Genomic DNA, 25,794 nt, shown 5'->3' on the forward strand with positions numbered 1-25,794 from the left:
GAACGTAAACCAGTGCTCTTTCACCAAGGCAATGCACCGGCTCACCGATCGGCCGTCGCCATGGCAAAATTACACGAATTGGGCTATGAATTGGTTGAACACTCACCGTACTCCCCAGATATTGCCGCCAGCGATTTTTTCCTGTTTCCAAACCTAAAAAAATGGCTCGGAGGACACCGTTTCGCAACAATTGATGAAGTCGTCGCTGAAACTTCGGCCTATTTTAAAGAGCTCGAGCAATAGTACTATTCGGATGGGATAACAAAAATTTTAACATCGTCTTACTAAGTGTATCGAGCTAAAAGGGGACTATGTTGAGAAATAAATCGATTTATTCCAAAAAACTTGTTTTTTCTATCAAAGGCTAGTTTTATATCAATCCACTCTCGTACATAGTCTATGGCCATTTACTTAGCAGGTTTCACTCACGTAGAATAAAAAAAATAAACAGTGGTTGAAAAGCAAATGTTAAGGTAAAGAAAAGGAAGAAAAATATGGAAACGGTACATCGAAAGAAAAATATCAAAACTAAAATGTTAATTTGCAGAACAAAGAATCATATAATGCTTGAAGATGAAAGGTAGAATAATCTAATAGTATAATCAAGAGAAAAGAGGATAGGAGAAACAGGACCTCACCACAAGTTCAATGGCCAGATAACATTATAAATTTACAGGCCTGAGGTGGTTAAAAATAGTAAAGATCAGAGAAGAAGGAAAGGATATATAATTAGGAAAATAATAATAGGTAACTTAGTATGCTCATAAATTCTCTGATATATCTGGACGTCACCGGTAGTACCGTTTCTTCATGGTTTTATAGAGGTATTCACTTACGCTAATAACTGTAAGTAAAGAGGATAATAAGGTAATGATAAGTACCCAGACAGGTACTTATCATTCTCTATTGTTTCTTTATTTACAGCTTAAGATTTCTATATTTTGTAATTTTCTCGTTTTATTTAACACATAGATTGTTATTGTTTGCTGGTCTATGATCTATGCTTTGTACTGAGTGGTATCATTTATTATAATCAGTTGCGGTAACCCCCGGTAATATGTTAATTAAATCAGTTCTTGGGATCGACATATATACCAGCATTTGCCATTTTGAACTTTTGAAAATATCGGTCTTTACAAGATATTTGAGGTTAAATTTTTGGTCGGAATTATCTTATCCCAAATGCAAGTAAAAAAAAGCATTTTTTCTTTCTTATACAGATGGTTTGTTCTCACCTCTTCTTCTCTCAGTTCAAACAGTATTGTGTAATATTGTAACCATCGAACGACCCATCAGAAATGGTAGGTGCGAATGGGTAACAATATAACTACCTCCGAAAGTTGAGAGCCAATGTAGAACCGTAAAACTCACAACTTTCTTTAGGAGCCAATTGTTAGGCCTCGTTTAGCTCAGTCTTTCACATGTGAGAACGTCTTTTCTTAAAAGTAGCTCTGAAAATAAGTTTGGCTGGGACAAATAAACCAAGATATTATCTCATCATATTTATTGTATAAAAAAATATAAAATTGAAATTCTAATACAAATCAAATTCTGCCCATAGCTTTACACAAATATTTTAAATTGATACTTATGGTTTCATGTGGTTGACAGTGTAACCTGTTGATGGCTTCTAATGTTATTTGGATGGATTGTAGCTAAATAAGTAAATTTCAAGTTGGTTTAGATGCCGGAATTCAAGCCGTTGTAGTTTTAAGCAGCGAATTAGTTCTGCATGGTATCTGCTAGGCTGCTGCAGCTATTATCCCATGTGTGGTGCATCACAAAGCTTAAGAAAGTTCCAACCAACAAGGGCAAACAAGAAAAAATTATTAAATGCAAAAAACTAAAATAATAAACCTTGAGTTAGATCAGACCTTAGTCTACAGCTTAGAATCCGAATGATCAGATGTTACGTTTTTTCTGTCTTACTGTATGGCTGTGAAAGTTGGACAATGGACTCCGAAGTAGAAAAAAGAATAGATGCCTTTGAGATGTATATATATACAGACGAATGTTGAGGATTCCATGGGTACAAAGAGTTACTAATGTTGAGGTACTTCGTCGCATGTGTAAACAAAAAGAATTACTAAGAATAATCAAAGAGAGGAAAATGCAATACTTGGGTCATGTGCTGAGAGGCGAAAGATATGAATTACTTCAAGTTATACTGGAAGGAAAAGTACAGGGCAAAAGATCAGTAGGAAGACGCCAGAACTCGTGGCTGAAAGACCTAAGAAGATGGTTCGACCGCTCATCCGCAGAGATCTTTCGCGCAGCAGTTTCCAGAACTACAATTGCCATTTGGATCGCCAACCTTCGAAAGGAGACGGCGCAATGAGAAGAAGAAGAGTTAGCAACTGTATACGTTTTAATTTTCCGTAGCGTAGAAAAAGCAATTTTTTGAAAGAATGGAGCTGATGACAAGGGAAATTAAATAAATTTAAACATTATTATAATAAACTAGTTAAATTGATTTAAATAAAGATCCTAAACGCATATACGGTTTGAAAAGACACACGTGGGTTGGAGATTAGATTGTGTATACAACAAAGTCAAAAAGAATATTATCAAAAGACATTGAGGCAGCCTTCCAAAATTGGAAAAACCTCTGCCAGGGAATGGAAATCCCCATAGAAAATGACGTACTGTTCTCCCTGAACTTTGCTGATAACCAAGTCATCCTAGCTCAAGATTCTTATGATCTAGAATTTATGATAAAGGGGGGTTACAAGTCAGGATGAAGAAAACAGAATATTTAGTTATTAATTCAGATGCAAGGTTTGAAGTGTCGATAGACGAGGACGTATAAATCAAACAAGTAGAAAAATTTAAATATTTAGGTGCACTTATTGATAAGAACGGCTTGGGAGAATCCGAAATTAATCAGGGACGTAAAATTGTAGGATGTCTGAACTCCTTATGATAGGATCGTAACATTTTCAAAAGGAACAAAAAAAGAATAGGGCAAACCGTGATTGAATCAGTTCTTTGTTATGGCTCTGAAGTATGGACAATTAATGCAGACCTGAAAAGAAGATTTCTGGCAGTTGAAATGTATTATTTGAGAAGAAGTGCTAGAACATCAAGGCTAGAAAGGAAGACCAACGAATCTATAAGAAATAACATGAATGCTACAGAAACGGTCATTGACAGATTAGAAAGAAAAGGTTTACAATGGTTTGGACACCTATTGAGAATGTCTGACGCACGTTGGCCCCAAAAACTTCACAGATGGAAGCCCCCTGGAAGAAGAAAAAGAGGTAGACCGCGATGCTCATGGAATGAAGGAATTAGAAGAGCGATGGAATCGAGAGGTTTGGAGGAGGGGCATGTCTTGGACCGGGACGATTGGCGAAGGAGAACGGAAATACGGCGATAGTCGTCTCCAAAATGTATTGCATGAAGTTGGATCCTGTAATATATATATACATATATAAAAACATTGATTATTATAAATTATATTATAATGATGAAACCTTTTATAAAACTACTTCTGTTTCTATTGAATTGAAGTGGCGTGACAGAAGTTTAAAGTTGCTAACTGACAAATAACGTGTCGCTTGGAGTAGACCATAGAAATTTATATATGTCTGTCGCATAGAACAAAATGGGGTCTAAATACAGGGAATTAGAATATTAAGTGAACATTAAAATTTTAATTTAGACCATGACAAAATATTTAGTAAATAGAAAGTTATTCGAATATTTGAGCGCCAACTATTTTTAAAATAAAAATAGTGCAATAAAAGAGAAAGTTAATAAAATCGAAAGAAATTGAAATAAAATATTTATATTTAAAAAAAATAACAAATATGTGGGGCTTATAACATTGCACAACTTGGGCGATAAAAAACAGTTTTTTCACATCGCCTTAGTGAATATGATTTTAAATTATTAACCTGTTTTTCCACATCCATTGTACTCAATATAATCTACCAAGAGACCACAAATGACATAATGTTTATTGTCCTAGTTTATTTGTATAGGGAGAATTAGCATTAAAAAACTGGTACAGTAGGTGGTACTGTAGTTTATCGCGAAGCTTCATACTATGGTTTTTGTATTTTTAAACCTTAAATAATATTTTTAAAATTTAATAAAGTAATTTTATTATTTATGTATTATTATAATTACACCTGTCATTTTAATATTTTAATAATTCAAATAGATGACTCAAATAAACAAAATAATAATATTTAAGAATTGTTATAGATTTTAGTAAAATTGAATAAGTTTTTATGTTGTATGACGGACTCCCCTCGTCGCGTAAATGAACCCTTTCAATTGTTTAAAGGAAATAACAAGGCGCTACTTCCACGACGCCGTGTCGTGACACTACTTCCGTGACTATCGCCTTAGTCTTTTACTATATAGAAAAAGTCATATCCCTGCTTATAAATATCACTATGTGAACAATACAAACACGAAAGTTTATTAGAATTAATTTTTGATCACTTAATGCATTTTATTTTAGTCGGAACAGCGGTAAAAAATAAATACCAAAAGAAATATTTAGTAAACCAAAGCACTGTAATATTTTGTATTACTTATTTTAAACTCATTAAAAACAATACAGATGTGATACTACCGCAATTAACAATAAACTCATTTAACAGCTCAGAACTCACTTTACAAAATAGTGAAAAGTGTGAAGTGAAATGTTACAATTTGATTTTACTTAGAGGTTTGTTCGTGGTAATAGGTAGAAGTAACATATTTTATTTTCTAATATCGCAATAATAATTTTAACTTTATAAAATTTACTCGTATGAAGAACTTTAAAGATTTTATGGCAAACTTTTTAAAAATTCACTACATTCAGAACGAAAAGTCCTCAACTCTTGGTAATAATGAACTTCATAAACATAAAAATTATGGTCAATGTACAGCTTTTATAGCAAAGTCGATGAAAGGTCTCGTTAAAATAAATTCAGTCGTAAAACGTATGATCGCTAAGAATTAAAAGTAGGTTGTTAACTTTTCAAGAGAATCTACTTTTCCTTAAGGATTTTTTATTCATATACTTAAACTCTTACTCTACGATGTCTACGTACTTTTATTATATACTTTATGTTTTTAAAAGATAACTTTTTTATATCTGAAGTGACTCATGTATTCCGGTACCCATACGGACAAACGTCGAACGGTTGCATTTTCCGTAGAAAGTAATTTATTACAATAGATAATATCGAATAACTTGACAATTGGAATACAAAAGTAACATAGCAACTGTGCACTGTATGTATTTATAAGGCGAAACATTTTTCAATAATAGCTAAACAGTGAAAAATAAATTGCAATAAATGGTTCATTCTGTTGTACTAAATAAATTTTAGTGCTGTATAAATTTAAGAAGAGTATGATCAAGGATTGGTAATAAAATTAGGTAAAAGTAAGATAACAACACGATCAGAGACTATTCCGTATTAGTTCACTATGAGTTAGAGTTTTAAAATCAGGTCATTGTGAAGATGAAGGATCGAAAAAAAGAACACATTAAGCTAAAAAGGTTAATTCAGAGGTAAAAATGAAATATAAATAAAAATTATTGGATTTGTTTAAAGGGACACTGATTACTGCAAGCCCTTCGGTGGGTTAACTAAGGGTTAGCTTCTTGATAACCTTGTCCTGTAGGTCCTGTAGTAAGAATCGAAGGTAGAATTGCAAGAAAACTTTTTGGAAAAAGTAAACAAACTATAAACAGCTCTGAACAAGTCGACGCAACTGCAATTATACCACTTTCTCAGATTGTTGAGCCAGGAGATGCGTCTTCTCCCAATACTTCGTTTTCCCTGTATGTTTCCCTGCATTATGGTTTGTAGCAACACATATTTATCAAATCTCATAACGTGGCCGAGATATTGTATTTCTTATCTTAATCGTATTCATGATTTCCATTTCCTTTGTCATCTTTCTGAGGACCTCAACATTCGTTATTCGGTCTACCCAACTTATTTTTAATATTCTTCGGTAGGTCCACATCTCAAATGCTAAGTCGATCGCTCACCTCTTTCTTTAAGGTCCAGGCCTCCACCCTTTACAGCAGCACCGAAAACACATATGAACGTAATACTCTTATTTTGAGTTGCAAACTAAGGTCTCTACTGCATAATACTTTTCTCATCTTATTAAATGTTGCTCTAGCTTGTCCAATTCTCATTTTTATTTTTTCTGTATACTCTTTATTTTCATTAATAATTGTACCAAGATACCTGTATTTTTTTACTTTTTCTACTGGAATCCCTCTTATGTTTAAAATGTCTTGTTGTTGTGTTTTGGAAATTGTCATAAATTTTGTTTTATTAGCATTAAGCGTTAGTCCGCTTTCTTCACTAGCATTTACTACATTATCTAAAAGTGTCTGTAGATCTTGTATATTCTCTGCAATTAGTATAGTATCATCGGCATATCTGATATTGTTGATGGGTCTGCCGTTGACTTTTATTCCAATTGTTACATTTTCGAGTGATTTTTTAATTATTTCTTCCGAATATAAGTTGAACAATAAGAGGGAGAGTATGCAACCTTGTCTTACGCCTCTTTTTATCTCTACTTCCTCCGAAAGTTCTTTGCCTACTCTGACTTTTGCTATTTGGTTAAAGTAGAGATGAGTTATTATTCTTAAGTCTTTTTTGTTAATGTGTTTATCTTTAAGTAACTGTATAAGACGGTTGTGTCGGACCTTATCGAACGCCTTATTGTAATCAATAAAACAAACATAGAGTGGTTGGTTTACATCCATACAGCTTTACATGAGGACGTTAAATCCAAATAATGCCTCTCGTGTACCCATGGCATTCCTAAATCCAAATTGGGTTTCAGTGATGTCTTGTTCCACTTTTCTGAAAATTCTTAAATGGATAATTTTTAAGAATATTTTTAGTGTGTGACTCATTAGACTAATTATACGGTGGTCATTACATTCCTTTGCATTAGGTTTTTTTGGTAAGGTAATAAATGTTGATTTGAGCCAATCTCTAGGAGTAATACCCGTATTATATATAGTATTATATAAGTCTATCTATGATTTAACTAATAATTGAATAAAAGCATTAATCAAAACACGATGTGAAAGTATTAGGTAAAATAATATTATCATAATAAAGGAGACAAATAGTAAGCATACATTGACGAATGCTAACGATTTAAGACTTATCAGATAAAAACATATTTGTGGAGAGCAGCACAGTTAGAACGAACAGAACTGAATCTGATGAAAAAACAGTCAACCAGATAGACAATGTGCTAATACGAGGTAGACACAATAATTTTATCCAAAATGTAAAGAGTAGAAGAGTAGCTGGAATTGAATCCGATTACTATTTGGTTAGTTACTTGCAGAAGGGTGCGAGAAGGAAAACGGAATTTGTATTTCAATATTATGCCGTCATGATCTTGAAAGTTAGTAATGATAATGATGTTTCAAATAGTGTTTGTTGGAATTACATAAACCTGAATAGCAAGTAGAAAACCTTTCGTTTTGGGAATCATTTTTTCTAATGGAAATCAATCGATTGACAATAATTTGGCGATATAGTCCTGGCTGACATCATAGTCTTTAGTACTGAGGTTACTCTATCTAGTTGCATTTATTTTTTCATTTCTCTTCTTCCTTAGATATAATTTTTGTGCGTATTTGTTAATCGATGTTCTACCATATACTAAGCCAATTACGCGATTTAAAAAACTAGCAAAATTTAAAATTACCTTTTTTATTATTATTACTATTAAAATTTAGTTCGATGTTATTATTCAACCATATATATTCTGCTGTTAAATTTTTAAAATTTTAAATAACATTAAATCTAATTCTCCTTTTATTTAAGACAGCTGCATGATTCTTATCTATTTGTTTAATTTTTAACCGTCTTATACATTTATATAGTTTATAATTTCGGATCCTATATTGAGTTTATATTTTTGATAACTTCAAGTATTTTTTTTGCTTTTTACACTATTGTAGAGTAATGACTACAACATAACATGCTTTGTCTTTTGAAAACTAGTTAGATAGTGCCAGAATGAGATTTTCATTTTTTTTTTAATTTGTTTAGTTTATTAATTTTTATTATTTTGAGAACGATTTCCGAAGTGGAATCAAAAGGTTTAAAAAAGTAACTTATTTTAAATTTAAATCGTGGCGTATTTCCAATAAAAATATTATATGCATTTGATGTACGTCTCGTAATTTAACTTTTTTTGTGGTTCTTTAGAGATCTATTTGTTTAGCATGTTATATTTATGTCATCTGCATATGCTGCCAGTTAGACTAATTTATTAATTTCTACCATCTGATGTTCTTCTAAGTAGGTATTCCAGTGCCAAATTAAATAGTTTTGGTGACAACCATTTACCCTGTTTTAATCCTTGTATTATTTGAAATGAGTCTGTCATCTCATGTTGCATCTGTATCTAGTCATTGTGTCTGTCATCGTCAGTCGGATGAGCCTCACTAGTTTGGGTTTAAATTCACTTAATATTTTGTAAACATATGCCCTTTTTATCGGGTTATATGCTTGTTTAAAGGCGACAAAAGTATTATAGACATATACGTCATGTTCCTAGGCTTTGCACAAAAACCTGCTTACCCATGAATAGTTGGTCGATAATTAATCTTCCTAGCCTTAATCCTGTCTTCTATTTTTTGTCACAATAAGACTACCAAAGAGAATTGAAGTACTATTATAAAAATAATACCTCAATCAACCATGGGAGTTTATCGTCTATGCTTCGCCTAGCTCAGTATCTAAAGTGTGAGTTCGTCTTGTCTTAAACCAGGAATCAAACCTGAACCCTTAGCTGATAGCAAATAAAACAATTTTTAACTAATCATATTTATTAAAAACGGGAAACAATCAACCCTGCCAATGCTTAACAATGAATATAGTGAGGGTGATACTTAAGGCAACGATGGCATCAATGGGCTGCTTGTGTGTCCTCCCAATTAGACGGTTAGGTCCTCCTAAGAGCTGCAGTTATTCCATGTGTGTGTGGCCTTCCAATTAAGTGGTTAGGTCCTCCAATAAATTCGATAAATTTTTATAATACGGCCAGTAAAATGATACGGCCAATTAATACAGCAAATAAACCGTGAATATTTTTGACAAATACAGCCAATAAACTAAAATATCAGAAACAGCTTGTATTAGACACATCAAAAAGGGTTTAATTTCCTTGCCATTTTACAAAATTACAATTAAACAAATAGCGGATGGCAAGGATAAAATGAAATATATTTCTTATTACTTAGTTAAATTCTGTTCAGATCCCTACATGCATATAATCAAAAAACGTGATTTCGAAAGAAGTGAGGTTACGAATATTGAAAATGCTGTCAGAACTATAGAATAAAGATAACAATGAAAGTACTCACACCAAGAGAATGTTGCAGACCATAAAATGAAGCTTATTATAATTCCTACCTTCTTTTATGAATTCCAATTATAAACAAAAAATAATCCCACCATTAAAGGTGATTGACAGAAAGTAGGAAGGAAATGTATGAACTTAGCACAGATGTCATAGGATGTTCCTATCTGATGGACTTAGCTTTTCTGTCAACATAGAACAGAATATTTAGTCTTCCGGACAGAAAGATATAGGGCCAATATTTATTCTACGGGGCAGAAAGAGAGAGAAAAGAAAGGCAAAGGGGGTCAACTAATTTTTGAAGAAAAAATGGTAAAAACGAAGCTGAAGGTTAAGAAATTATTAAATTAATAAAAAAATTAAAATAAAATATTTATTTAAATATAAATTAATAAAGATGTGACGTTTATAACGTTACGTCTTCGATGATCTTCTCTGCAAAGAATACAAAGGGTTTAAGTCTATTTTTAAGTATAGTTGTAAATATTTTAAATACACAATACAGCAAGGAGATTTCCCTATAGTTTTGACAGATTTTTTTCTTTTTTATGGATTAAGCAGATGATACTCTTATTCCACTCTTTTGACATTTCCCTTCTTATTTCTCTTCCACTCAACTTAAACCATTCTGCGGGTATTCCATCACATGCGGATATAGAAGTACATAGTGCGTACATAAGACCAAAACATCGAACTCGAATCAAATCGAAATGTCGAAGAAAAATTGAGCAATTAGAGGAGCATCGATTTTATCCTTTACGATTTATATACACTATTTTTCAATGCCATAATGCCATGATAATTACCTTTTTTAGTTAATTAATTTTTGGTGAAAAGTAATTCGTAACAAGGTTCTAACGATATAAAAAGCCAACAATATAAAAATTTTTATCGAGTCATGTATAATCCGACGTATTTTTATTTAAGTGTTTACTTATAAGACAACGGAAGCGGCAAATGTTAGCATGTAATTTTTTTTTGTGTTTGCTTAGCCAATATTTGTTTTATTTTAAGCATGTTAAGTAGTTATGTCTTTATACAGTTTTTAAGTCAAAACTATCTATCACATAAGACTCTAGCGTGCTTAAAAAAATCCAAAGCTTTTGTGAAATTTTCGTTCGTAACTGTTATATTATAGTGATAAACTTTTTCGTAATTTCAGCCTACGATCCATCTCAATGCGACTATGGACCAATACTGGCCTCATTAGCTAAGGTCAGTAATCATTTTTATTTTAAGCACGTTAGAGTTTAAACATTCTAAGGGTCGTTTATTTCAGTGACCCTGGTAGTAATTCTTTCTTCAATGCACACTATTTTGGTCTGTAAGAATGTGCACTATATTTTAACAGAGTTGATGTATAACCAATTAGCTTAAACATTTTTATTTTCATAATAAACATATCATATTCTGACATATTACGACCATAGATTTTGCGTGCATTCTTGCATTCCTGGATTGCCACTAAGGCAAGTCAAAATTATTTAACGTCAATAACTCACAAGCAAATAACAAGCCCTTAAAAAATTATGCTAGTAATCAGTCGAATAGCACATAGCATATTCGGATAACTGGTACTGTGTCTTTTTTTCTTGTATGTACTCTTTGTGTTGACCATGCAAAAGTAGCAGTTACTTATGAATAAATGACATATAAATATGGCACACAACGTGAGGAGCCTCTTTCTGAATCATATGTGAAATATCAAAATATATGCTCAAAATAAAATACATGCCTAAAAAATGGTGTTGACGAATGGGTAGCAGCCACGTACATAACAAAATCCTAAAAAATGGAGTTAACGAATGTGTAGCAGCCACGTACATAACAAAATTCATCAGGAATAATAAAACAACCAAATCTATTTATTGAAGCCATTTCTACAAATAAAATGAATGTCTACTTATCTACACTTTTCACAAACAATACCACCACCAGTAAAAGTACTATCGAGAATGAATCACATCCGTAATGCAGATTGCAGTAGACATGACACTGTCCTGCACTTCAGTCCTAAACTGCTAACTCGTGATAGTAGAGGGGGTGTTGGTAGAGCATGCAACGTATTAATGTTGCTTTCAAAAGACCGCTTTGATCTAAGAGATATTACATTATTTTTGGGTATATACATGAAATCTTCAATAAAAAATAAAACGGGTGTGGCAGTCCAGTGGGACTGCCGGTAGAAGTTATACTTCTATACACGCGTTCGCCGTTAAAAAATTATATAGGAGTCAATCCGCACAATCATTACATATGTAATGTTATAGGTAAGAGAGAGCAGAAAGAGAAAAAGAATTAGTTATATAGATATATGGTGCATCGTTTGCTGTATATAAACATTTGACCTGTAATAGGAGTATAGTAAATGAAGGATCGTATCAATATTTTAATGAAAATATATATTTTTATTTTTATATATGTATAAAAGGAGTTGAATGCAAAAAAAAATTACACATACTCTGCAGTAAAATTCATTGTTTATTTTGTTATTAATATAAAAATTACAATACAATAAATACACTGCAACATAATTCAATATAATAATATAATACAAATTAAAATGTAATATTTATAAATATTTAAAACTGCCAATATACATATCTTACTTTACGAAGATAAAAATAAAAAACCAACAACTCGGATTATGTTGTAAATTTTCATTTTATTTTAAAATTTATGTTTTTTGCGTATAATACATATATTTAATAAGATTACCGTGAGGTTTTTAAATATTTCAAAAATAAAAAAGAAAATTCATTATTGGGATTCGAACTCACAACCACCAGCGTATGAACCAAACACGTAAAGGATTTGCCAATTAGACATGACACTAACAGATTTCAAAATTGACAGTTCTCAGTAAAACAGTGATTATTTTGAAATACAAAAGCCTAAAATAATTATAAACGTTTAATTTTAAATAATACAAAACATATCACATAAATAATAATATTAATACATATTATATTATATTTAATATTAAATACAAAAGGAACATTTTTATCAAAGAATATAGACGTTTTTATTCTCGAGAGAGGAAGAGAGAGAAAATATATCTCCTGTCTCTCTCTTACTCATTATCTTACATATGTAATGGTTTCACAAATTCACTCTCATGCAAATTTCCAACGCCGACCGTGCGTATAGAAGTATAACTTCAAAAAACCTAGAGCTTTTAAGCAAAATTCGAATTCATATTTTAGTTAACTATGAAATACCCCAAATTACTTATAACATTTTATGTAACCGAACAAAAAAATTTTTTCCTCAGTACTAACTTCTTTATCTTAACATCTGGTGATCTTATTGATGATTCTTTATTCACAAGTACGTTTTATTATCCCATTTATCATGCTTTGTTCCTACGTTCTCTCTCCCTACATTTGTTTCACAATTTAACTTGTTTCGCAACACATCCACTATTTCCTCTTTAAACCTCTATTTTAGCGTTTTGTTTTCAGACATAATTCCAACGTTAATATTTTTATTTCCCCATCTGTAGCTTTCTGAATATTCACTTCAGATTACACAATAATGATGATGTAACTGATAAACTTAAATGAAGATTTAAATACACTTTAAGATTACAGTATTCGAACTGTATTCTATAAAACTTGTTCTGCCTTATAACAGCTAAATTTATAAGTGCCATTTTGATACAACTTTAATCCCACATAAAATTTTAAAGCGTGAAGGTATGCAATGCTTTATTTATTTTGAAGGTAATGTATGTTTGTAACGCTCTACATGAGTCTTTACAAATATATTGAAAAACGTAAAATTAAAATAATGAGAAACTATTCAATGTATCATAAATACCGCAATGCAAAAAGTCAACGATAATTATTTTAATACAATGTGAAATTGATTTCTTATATATGTTATTAAAATTGGAATTGAACATTAACTGTATAGTTTGTTTCACGAAAAATGGTTGAGTGCTTAATGGTTACCTGAGTTGATCCTATTGTGTATACAAGAGTCTCTCAATAAACTACCGAAGTACACAGAGTCGCACAGAAAGTTTGTTATTTAATATATTTCATTGGTAGCTGTGTAATACACGATTATAAAAATTTATTAAATTATTTCATATGGTATTTTCAGGTTGTTCAAGAGAATATACTTGATAATTAAACAATTTTTAACACGAAGAAAGTAGTTTTTTGTTCTACGTGAATAATTGTAGTATATGGATCTAAATTCAGAAAGGTACTTTCCTTCACACTTTTTACAGGCTTAGGACTGTCAGCAAAAAACTGGCGTGTTTAAAAGTTTTTGCTCTTCCTAATCGGATATCGTTAAAAATGTACAGTAATAATAGTTCTATTTACAGTATATACATACAAACGAATACATAATGTACAAAAAATAGATTAATTGAAAAAAAATATAGAAAAATATATACAAGTTAATATTTACAAAAAAAAAATACCCAAAATAACCAAAATATATTTATGAATTCCTAAATACCTAATTCTGTTTCGCTGTCGCTATCCTCTTCAAGATTAATAACAATTGGTTTAATTATGTGATTCAAAGTAACATATGAATTTTCTACGTTCATTACATGGCGTACTGAATTTTTCCAACTTTCTGGGGAGATATCGTCAACACATTTCCTTAATTCCATTAATTCGACTACACTACCACTTAAAGTCGGAGAAACATTTTGTGACCTAACATTTGACTTTAGTTGATGCCACATATGCTCTATGGGATTAAATAAACAATAGTAGGACGGAAGCCGTAACACTGTATGTCTTATGTCCTCGCCCAATGCGTCACAAACATATACTTTTTTAATAGAAAATGATTTTAACACTTCTAACAGTTTATTTTTTAAATAACTTTCTTCAAAATATATATCGTTTTCTAACAGGTAGTTTTGAATTTCAATTTTTGTGTTATTTGCAATTGGAGACTTATGTAATTGACGACTGTGGTAACTTGCATTGTCCATTATTATCAAACTATTTTGAGGAAGGTTAGGTATACGACAATTCTTAAACCATTGCTCAAAAAGCTCTGCCGTTGTATCCTCATGGTAGTCCACGCAGGAGTCTTTAATGTTCTTCGCAGAAAGCCATAAGGCATTTGGGACTCAACTATTTTCTGATCCTGCATGTAAATTTGTTATTATTTTCCCTTTGTTTGATGGAGCTTTTGTTTGACACCTGTTGGAAGAATCGGACCATTCTTTGGATGGTGTTTCATGAGTGTCAAACCATGTCTCGTCTAGATAAATTATTGGTCAATCTTCTGTACGGTACTTTCTTATGGAAGTTATATATTCAGTATGCCACTTTTGTAAACGATGGGACTTCATAAGCATTTGCCTTTTGTCAATTGTATGATATCTGAAGCCCATTTTAGACAAAATCCTCCAAAGACTAATGCGGCTACAGTTTATTTGTGTATCATCATTAGTATGCCGTTGTTTTAAAGCATCTAATGTAGGTATCCGTTGCTCTTTGTACATTGTGAAAATTTTTCGTCTTATTAAGTCCTTATCACTTTCGTCAATACATTTGGTAAAACCGGCATCCTTAGGCTTCCTTCTTGACTTAATGGGATTTGATGTAATTCTTTTCACTGTGGTTAGAGGTATTTTTGTTAAATCAGATATTTCACTGGCAGCAGTATTAGCAGTAAGTCCTCTTGTAAGTAAAGAACTATATATTGTTTTTACGATTTCTTTAGCGTCAGCAGATAAATGCTTTTTCTTTGCTGGAACACTGGAAGAAGCACCATCAATGTTTTTCCACGGACGCCACATAATGCTGTTTTATATGTATAAATAGGTATAACACTGGTAACACTTGTAACACTTTCAACTAAATGAAACAAAATGTATATTTAAAAATTTCTCATCCGTTTTATATACTTTTACAAATTATACAGAATAGAGGAAACCTCTATAATTATTAAAGGAACACCAACCAAATTTATTGTGGTCATTAAAAGATCAACCATTGATAGTGAAACTCACTGTTAGAATGTTTACAACTTTATGAAATAAAATGTATTCTAATCGTTTTTATAATTTTTTACGATTTTCTGATAGTTTTTATATTACATGGAATTTAATATAAAAACAACGAAAAAAACAAAAAGATAAGGACACTCCACAGTAGCTTTAATTTTACCTGAATACTTACCTGCTCAACTAATGTTGACTAAGCTGAAGTACTTGCGGTCGGGTTTTATTGCAATCATTAAGAACTCAACCATTTTTCAACAAACTATACATTACTAAAATGTAAAGCTACAGAGTTATTGTTTATAAAATTTGAAACAAAATAATAGAAAAGAGAATATAACAATATTAAGCTAAAAAAAATTAGTTAGTAAAAGAGTTATTTATGTAGTTAAAACTGTCGAAAGAGTTGGACAATAGATTGATCGCAGTAAAAACTTTTTGCACGAAAGGCATAGTGTTTTATCAACGTTAATTTCTACGTTCAAAAAATATGTTATAAACAATTAAACTAAAACTTTATTTGCAACATCAATGTTAAAAGTAAATGTACAATTTAGCACTATGTTAGTATTTCTTATTGAAATAATTTTTAATTCTATTTCTTGACTCTTGGCTAATCTAAATGTACTAATATTTGGCAAGTGCACGATGACATTTTCATTAGGCTAAAATATTTGTTTGACTACATGCAGTTTGTTTCCAAGTAAATGCTTTACGTCTCCCTTCAACATTTACTTTGATTTCCCTCTGTCATGTCATTCGCGCTTTATTATATCTATTCCAGTATGTACAAGACGTATTATGTTTTTTTTTTTTGTTTTTGACGATGTTTTTCTAAAGCAGAGATTATGCATAACTTCTTCTTATTAAAACTCCATCTTCTATCAAAGGTTGGAAATCATAATATCTATGCGAATCTTGTTGATCGCCGCTCTAAATAGAATCACTATCTTTAAACCATTCGCTCAAGTCCTTAAGCCAGGATATTTATACTTCATCTTCACACATTTTGCTTCTCACGCATTTTGCCTTGCATAATAAGTTGTAATATAAATTGTAGTAATAAGTATTGTCCCCCCATCGCATGTCCTAGTACTCAATTACTTAAGTTTTCGGTTTTTAAAAGTAAATATTATTTCCTTTTAATTGTCTATTCTTCTAATTACTTTCACGTTAGACACAACTTTAATCCATAATATTCATAATATTCTTGTAAGACCAAAATTCAAAGGCAGCCAACTTATTTTAGCTGCCATCTTGTTTTAGTGTCCATACTTCCAAGCCATAAAAAAGACTAGAGAACACGTAACACCGAAGCATCCCTAAGCGTAGCTCTAACCTTATATCCTGACAACATAGAAGCTTTTTAATTCCAATGAATGAGGTATGTGCTATTTCAATATATGTCTTGATTTCTTTGATTTGGTTTATATTTGAGGTTATCCATGTTCACAAGTATTTTAAGGTATCCACACATTAAATTACAATGTCTTTTATAACCAGTTGGATGTTTGCGTCTGCTAATTTAGTAACGATTATGCACTTAGTTTTCTTCAAATTAATTTCTAGCCCGTATTCATGATATTCATGATAGCATATGTTAGGGCGTTCTGTAAATCATTGTTATTGTCCGCCATTATTACTGTATCGTCTGCAAAACGTAAGATATTTAAAAATTTTCCTTCGATACATATACACTCTATTGAGTCTGAGAGCCCTTTTTTAAATATCGCTTTACTCTAGACATTGAAGAATAGCTGCGACAGCACGCAACACTGTCGTACTCCTCTCTTTATTTCGACCTCTCAGTTATTCTGGTTGTTAACTCTTACCTTGACAGTTTGATTTTGATAAATATTAGATATAGGTATTATATCACAACTCTCAATATTACCGATAGTCAATAATACCGATGTTGCTGTCAAGCGCAAGAAATTTTTCAACATCTTACCGGTTCCTGCCAGTTATTTGCCACAACTAATTCTAAAAGTTTTATTTACTTTTTATAAGAATCGAGAAACAAGAACTACTTCATCAAAAATTAGCTATAAACCGAAATTATGTTCATAATATTATGTGTCAGAGTAAAAATTTTAAGATATACTAGAACTGTTCTTTGCTCAAGAACCAATCACTATACGTAATAACCTAATTTTAACTAGTTAACGAACTCAGTAGACAAACAGTGCTTATGAAGATGACCATACCTAACAACAATAACGAGGAAGTAGCTAAGTGTAGAGATCTTGAGGTACTAATAACAAAAATATTGGGAATAAAAATATTCCAGGCGACATAATTTAGTAAATTACTGTAACCATTTCAAAGAGACAAAAAGCTTAGTCTTACTGACCTTCCTTAAAAGACTATGCCAAAACGGTACAACTTGCGACGTCCAAATGGATCAGAAAATGCGTAGAAGATACTCCAGCAAGTCACCTGTAAGCACTATATCACTTAATAACATAAAAAGATAGTACGCTACTATCGATTACCATAGCACCGTATCGAGTAAATTTGCTGAGTCACTTGTATTTTTAAAGTTAATAGTTCAGGTAATTATTTGTTCACCCGATATTATTATTTTTTAATTGTTAGGTACCCATATCTGTTTTATCTTGCTTTAGGTACATATACTGACTGCGTAGATATTTTTTGCCATGTTGAATGACATTCCCATTTTTTCTATTTTTAAAATAGACTTTTTTCTTTTCTAAATTATAATAACTAACGTGGATAACGGGGAACATTAATAAACTTGGTGGCGCTGTACTAAGAGCTTCAACCTACTAGTCTGGCAGCTGGGTACCTTTCTGTATACATGGAAATGGGGATGGCTGAGTATGAAGATGTAGGTTCCCCATCTTAAAAAGTGATACCTACTAATTTTTATACAACTTTATTTATAAATAAATTTTCAGATTTAAATTTTTTAATGTAAAACTAGTCATATCGTAAAATACGACAAAAAATACGTTAAAAATTCTATATAGGTATATTATATATAAAAAGTTTTTAATAGTTTAAAAGTAATTAAACATTTAAAGTCGAGAAGTCTAAGATTTAGCCCAACTACGAGTCCTCACAACATGGTGCATATTTGTCTAACAGCTGCAAATAAATAGAAAGTGTTAACCTATTTTAACAATTTTTTATTGAAAAAAAAAAATGGAAAAAAACTTTATTTTTCATTTAGTTAACAAGCGATATACAATTACCTTTTTGCCCTTGCAGAATTAACCGGCTCGTCGGGCTAGTACGTGTTGACATTACACGTGCTATATGTATAGTAGCTATTTTAAAATTTCAATTACCGTTTGAAGTACGCGTAATGTCGACAACGTACTAGCCCGCCGTGTGCTCTAGATTCTGCAAGGGCGAAATCTATTTTTCAATTGCTCGTTAACTTAATGAAATAGAAAGTTTCTTCCATTTTTTTTAGAAGTGAATTGTCAACATTTGTTCAAACTTTCTATTTATGCAGCTTTTAGAGAAATATACACCATGTAAAAAGTTATGAGGACTCAAAGTTAAGCTAAATCTTCGATTTCTCAACTTTATATATTAAATTACTTTTAAACTATAAACATATGTAGCATAGTTAGATAGACTGGTTTTCAACTATCCACCCTTCCATTTATACAGAAAGATACCCAGCTGTCTGACTATACTAAACGTAAAAAGTTAGGTACCGTCGAAAAGAGAATTTTTATCATAAAAAATCTCTTATTCGTCGGATCGGTACTCACCAGAGGTATCAGTCGTTCAGATATAACAAGCCATTTTTTAAAAAAGAATAGAACTGACCTACGTAACGAGACAATTATTTTAAGCAAATTGAAAGCAGAACGACAAAACAATATTAGACAAAAGGAAGACCGATGGAACAAAATTCTTATAAGCACGTGGGCTCTAGGTGGATGACTGTTGCGACAGACAGAGAAGAATGGAAAAGGATTGGGGAGGCCTATGTCCAAAGTTATTGGCGCTGTCTAAAAATACTATCTTGTAATCATGTCATTGTGTTATGTTATCCCGATCTTTCTGTTTTCACTTTATTTTTGAGGCTATATAATTTTATTTTTTATATCTTGGAATTGTATAAAGGTTATCCATTCTTTTTATCTCCTGTGTATTTTCAAACAATTATACAATTACAATTTTGCACATTTAATTAGGAAATATAAACAAATTAGTTTTAAAAGTGGTAGGAAATCTTAATATATATTATATTATTCCTAAATAGTTCTAAACGTACTAATAACTTGAAAAATGTGGTTAATGCATTGAAAAAGATTTCAGGAAGATGATAAGTTAAGTGTTTTTATACTGTATAGTAACATTTCCTTTCGCATTTTGCCACTATCACCACTTATTATTTGCATTTATATATTTTGCTGATTGAATTTGTAAGTTCTATTTCTATCTTGATATATTGTTTTGAGAAATACATAATATTCACTTCGGTGTAGATTTTTAAAACAATTTTAAAACAAGTACATTATAACTATATATTTTTTGTAATTATTAGTCTTGAAAGCAAGTTTTTATGTAATGTATAACTTCGAGACCCTCTTCCACATGCTTCTCGAAATATTGGTCAGAAAGCAGGAATAGCGGGATGAGGATCAATAATTTAAAGCTAAGGCCGTGGGTTCTTTTTTTAAGAGAATAAGGACTCGAGGGTGTGCTTTCGTGACTCATTTTTTTTCTACCCTTATTAAGGGGTGGCGAATATCTGCACATAAAAAATGCAACCCCTATGAAACATCCTTTCTAAATTATATCAGGAAGACTTTAAAGGAGAACGAGAGAAAATTAATTTATATATGAATTCGAGGAGAGAGAAAAAATACTTATCAGCAGCGTCAGCATTATTAACGATTATTTTGATTGGGGATTGTTATTGTGAGAGATAATGAGAATTTTTTGATTGTTTGGGGATATAATATGATTGGGGATTTTTTTGCCAACAAAGATTTTTCACCGTCGCTGCAAAAGAAAATCTACGAGCTTTGCAAAATTTCACAATAAAAATTGTTTAGATAATGATAAAAGGAGATATTTTGTTATGCTAATAAGTCTTTATTATTACTTCTAAGATAATGTAGATTTTGCGGAAGGAAGCTTGTTTTGTTTCTCTTTGTCTTGCTTACACTTTAATATTATTATTCTACTGAAGCCTGTTTGGCCTTTATTAATTTATTGACACAAGAAAAATATAATACATATTTCATTATAGTTTGTTTTAAAACACTGAACAGATTATAATCGACCACAAATTTCATATACATCAATAAACGAATTAATTAGGGAGTATTATGGTGTTCCGATTTTTTACCTATCGCAAAAAAAAATTAAAATTACTAAAATTAATTATACACTAGATTTTTTCAATAAAAATCATAAATGTTTGATACCTGTAAATGATCAGAAATTACTCTTCCCAACCAAACGTACTAGTAATAGTTATTAAAAATAACAAAAACTTTCAGAAAATGTAACTACTCAAAAATAACGAAGACAATAACAGATCACAACGAACTATGCAAACTCTAGCAAATGTATACTAGATATTCTCTGTGATGATCGTAACTTGGATACTACGAATGAAAGTACAGATTTAACTGCCCATCAATATTAGAATCAAGTAAAATATAAGATCGTAGGTATAAAAATAATTAAGCTGTAGGATCCGACAACGTAAAAGCAGAAATAGTCAATCTGTTTAATATCAAGTATATTTTTTTTTATAACTTTACTCTTTAATAACATATTCAATAGTCGAAAAATTAATGTTTCAGAGGTATAAGATACTTGTGTAAAGATACCTGATATCAATACAATATTAAGATCAGAAGGAGGATCCTTAGGCATAATCCAACCAGCGTGAACGTCTACATGCTGCATAGCATACGACACCAGAAGAAGAAAAATAATATTCCTTATCTTAGTAATAGTATTGTCTGAAGTTAATGACAAGCATCAACTTACTAATCATGGTTCTCGAGGACTAAGATTCCGCAGAACAAGAGAGAATAAAAACGACCCGTTAAAAATACACATTTAAACTCAGACATGAATTGTAAGATGTAAGAAATATAGAGCAGAACATATATGCAAATAGAGACATCGCTGTGACAAATTCAGTCAGTAGAATAGACTGAAAACTAATTAAAGGAAGAATAAAAAATTAATACAAAGATAAATAAACCGAAGAACAAGCGGGATTTAGGGCAGGTAGATCAACTGTTGACCATTTATTCTACCTTACACAGATTATTGAAAAAAAAATTGCCGTTAACCTTAAAGTCCATTTATTGTATGTAGACTTGAGAAAAGCATCAGACAATATCCCACAAAATACTTTATAGGAAGCATTGGAGAAAACAAATATAAACATGAGTCTAATACGAGCAATGAAACAAATGTATGCTAATTCTAAGGTAAGGGTAAAAATTGGAAACAGCCTATCCGAGGGGTTCCAAACTAGCAACGGTTCTTAAACAAGGTTGTTGTCTTGAACCGATATTATTTAATATTTGTCTCGAACAAACTCTTAAACTTTGGAAACACAAACGCAAACATAATGGGATTGGCATTTAACAACAATATTATGCACACATTATTGCTTGCAGATGACTAACTAGTAATACCACAAGAGTATGAAGATATTGAATATATGACAAGTAAATTAATCGAGGAATAAAAAAAAATGCGGAATTGAAATAAACATAAAAAAACAGAATATATGTGTCGGTGGGATACAGAAGGACATTTCATTGGAAGATGAAGAAACTGTCGGACCATGCGACATATATCTGGAAACAAAAGAAGGGAATGTAAACGTCACGATATACGAGGGAAATAACCAGGGAAGAAAAGCAATATCCCTTCTAAATAATATATTTTTAGACTAATCAAAAACAAATAGTAACAAACCTAGGATATATAACACATTTACTAAAAGTATAATTACCTACAGTGAAGTATGGCAGATAAAGGAACGATCGGAAAAACTTGAGGCAACGGAATTAGATTTCTCGAGATGTTCGGTAGGGAAATTAAGATTGGAAGAGATACTAATAGTAAAATAAGAAAAAATATAAAAGTAATCATACAATAGTAGAAAATATTGGTACCCAATAACTAAGATGATATGGAGAAGTTCAATGAATGTCCAAAGATCGACTTCCAAAACAAATCCTAACATGCGAACCTCATGGTAGAAGGAAAAGAGAAAGACCTCTCTTCATTTAAAGAGAAGGCATAAATAGGGAAATGAGAGACGAAGATATAAAGGAAAACCTATGGACAGAGACAAAAAAAATGATGACTGGGTATCGAAAGACGTAGGAAAACATGTTAAACATCGTACATAACGTTTTATTACAGAATTGTAAGCTTGATTGAAATCTATAAAGAGGAGGTTTAGCTTTAACTGTTGCTCGTACCTACTGCTCTAAATCATTTTTAACACGAATATTTGATCTATGGTTGAACTCTCTTATCGAATCCTCCCTGCTACTCACCAACCTGCTCGTTTAAGTACCTTTCCAGTCTACTTCTTATGACTCTGGCGAGTTCCCTATATGTTACATCAGAAGACTGATAGCCCCGTAGTTTTCGCACACTGCTTTATCTCCCTTCTTATGAATGGGCTATTCTCTTGCCTCTCTCCATACTTCCGGCATTTCCTCTCGTTCCCAGATTTTCGTTAGCAGCCTACATGTGCGCGTTATAAGTGCTTCTACCCAATGCTTGATTAGTTCTGCAGCAATATAAACTTTATAGAAACTAATTTATGTCCAGCATAAAATACTAATTAAAAAAAGTAACTAAGTAAAAATAACAGCTTTATAGAAACTAATTTATTTTCGGCAAAATACAAAAATTACATACGAAAGCTGCACTCTTCTCTTTTAAAACGCATTTTAATTTTTGTCGATAGGGCGTTCTAATCAAAAGATATCTAATTAACAGACATTATTCGATAACTCTTCGTTATTCGCGTAACTAACATCGATGTCCATTCAAAAATTTAAATTGACGTATTTTAAGATTTCAAAAAGATGTCTGTTTCTGAAATAATGAATTTATTCCATACGTTTGCATTATACTGTATAGTAATAATATAAAACGTTTACCAAAAACAGTAAGCAGCAGTTAAAATTTCGTGTGAAATATCCGACAAACTGAAAATAATGATAAAGTATTATACAAGCATGAATACTGTCATCTATATTATTTAACACTTACTCTGAGGAAATCGTACTGAACTCGATTGAACCAGAAATAGCAGGAATACAATTAAATGGGTTTTTATTTAACAATATTCTGTATGCTGATGACACTGCAATGCCTTATAATTTAGAAAAAAAAGAAAGAAATCATTAAATAGGGAATATGGTTCAGTAGGGAATATAGACTTTCCATAAACATCAAAAAACTTAATGCGTAAAAATTTACAAGAACAACAATACTAACGAAACCCTAATGGTAGGATACCAGCAGGTCTGTAGATGAAAGCGTATACAGACGTACATGCGTCTAAAAATACGGCAATGTCAGCTAAATTGACTAGAAAATAATAGATACACTGCCGAAACAAAAGTTGGAATTAAGAAACCATATGAAAACTTTATAAAAATTAAAAAAGTTCTTCGCAGCAGAGATTTGCTATTTGACCTAAAAATATGATTGAATAAATGTTAGGCTATTAAAATTAATCAAGACAAAAATAACAAAATGTAGGAAAAATAAAGAAAGGAGGCTGCAATATCTTATGACATTTATAATGAGTGGAGAAATCTATGACATCTTACAGCTAATAATTTAACAAAAATAAAGAGCAGATCATTTCTTGCAATATTTAGTAAAATATCGTACATTATAAGAATAATCAACAGATAATTTAAGACAAAAGAGTTAAAGAAAAACAATGCTTATGCGGTACATTAAAATTTTTAAAAATATTCTACACAAAACTGTTTACATGCATCCTTTGCATATAAACTTGCAATATTTTACATACGACTCATTTTCACCTTCAATTGAACTTTAACAAAGTTCAAATAATGTTATCTCCCCTCTGATTTCATACAGAATGTATACAATAAGTCCCTGTTGCATTGGTAAATATTTTTCAACGTTTGTCAATATTGTGTTAATAATATTTGGTGTCTTTCCCAGAACTTAAATACCTATGCAGTATTTATAAGTGCCCGAAACATAAAAATACCGGACAACGTAGATAAGTAGATTTTTGTTTTCGATACATGAAAGCTAGACACTGGTTTTGATTATAATAAGATTTCCCGCGTAAAATCATGAGAATGCAAATACGTTGTTATTCTCGTATAATATATCACTGTCAATACAAAAGCATATATAATTACGAAATGACATATTTGATCTATTTAAAAAAACCGTACATAGTATGTACCTAAATATTTATATACTATAATGTTAAGGCAGTCTAACATTAGATAATGAAACTAATTGTAAGAACAGTTGTGTCAAAAATATTAAAAAGGTAATATTTACGGTCGACCCCATGGTTCAGCGGGCTGACTGGTGGGTTTATGTTTGAGGCGAAATATTTTTCAAACGCAACCATAAAAAATAGGATGGTGAGAGATAGAGTTTCGAAACTCAATGATCTCAATGCTCATTACTATTGTTTTAGTTTACTGAGTTGAGATTGTCATATTAAATTCTTCTGCTCTTATGTTATGTAAATCTGTGGACTAGTCTTTGCAGACTGTCTTCGCCTTGGGCTATCAACATTTCGTCTTCTGCATAACAGTACTTTTACTTGTTTGTTTCATATTATGTATCCTTTTCCTTTTCTGACACTTTTGATTATTTCATCCATGACTAAATTGAAGAGCATAGTGCTCAATGAGTCCCCCTGTCATATTTTGCTACCTATGTGTATAGGTTGTTTAAGTTGTTCATCTATTCTGACTTTCTGTTTGTTGTTTTGGTAGCTGTTTTCGGTAGTTGTTATGATATCTTGGGAAACTTCTCTATTATACAGAAGATGGATTAAATATTTGAGTCTTACAGTGGCAAATGCTTTTTTCAAGTCAATCACACACAGACAATATTGTCACCTTATCAAATTCATTTTTATATTTGTCGTTTAGTCTTGGCTTGGTTTGGTTACGGCTTTTATAGCCTCCCTTTTAGGTTTGTCTTTCGAATGTAATAGCAAATTTTCCTAAGTGCTTTTAAGAAATACATTTCATATATAGCTACAATAGGTAAATCGACATACTCTCTAAAATAAGTTATATACTAAATTTTTTCAAAAAGGTGTTAAGAAAACCGTTTTCTTATATTAAATTTATCGCATATTAAAAACAAAAATACCAAACGATATGTTTATCTAGCTAAATTCATAACTCCAATTTAATTTCCATACCATCCCCAAG

General features: G+C 31.2%; 1 protein-coding gene across 4 annotated transcripts in view; it reads left to right on the plus strand.

The window, feature by feature from the left end:
* Nucleotides 1-25,794, plus strand: part of LOC140443442 (zinc finger homeobox protein 3-like) — a 929,042-nt gene that overhangs the window by 868,897 nt on the left and 34,351 nt on the right. For all 4 annotated transcript variants that reach the window (XM_072534701.1, XM_072534702.1, XM_072534700.1 and 1 more), the window contains one exon: nucleotides 10,532-10,584. In XM_072534701.1, the coding sequence (XP_072390802.1) occupies nucleotides 10,532-10,584 (53 nt within the window). The remainder of the gene's footprint in view (nucleotides 1-10,531; nucleotides 10,585-25,794) is intronic.

This window comes from Diabrotica undecimpunctata, chromosome 6, assembly GCF_040954645.1.
Source record: "Diabrotica undecimpunctata isolate CICGRU chromosome 6, icDiaUnde3, whole genome shotgun sequence".
NCBI classification, from domain to species: Eukaryota; Metazoa; Arthropoda; class Insecta; order Coleoptera; family Chrysomelidae; genus Diabrotica; species Diabrotica undecimpunctata.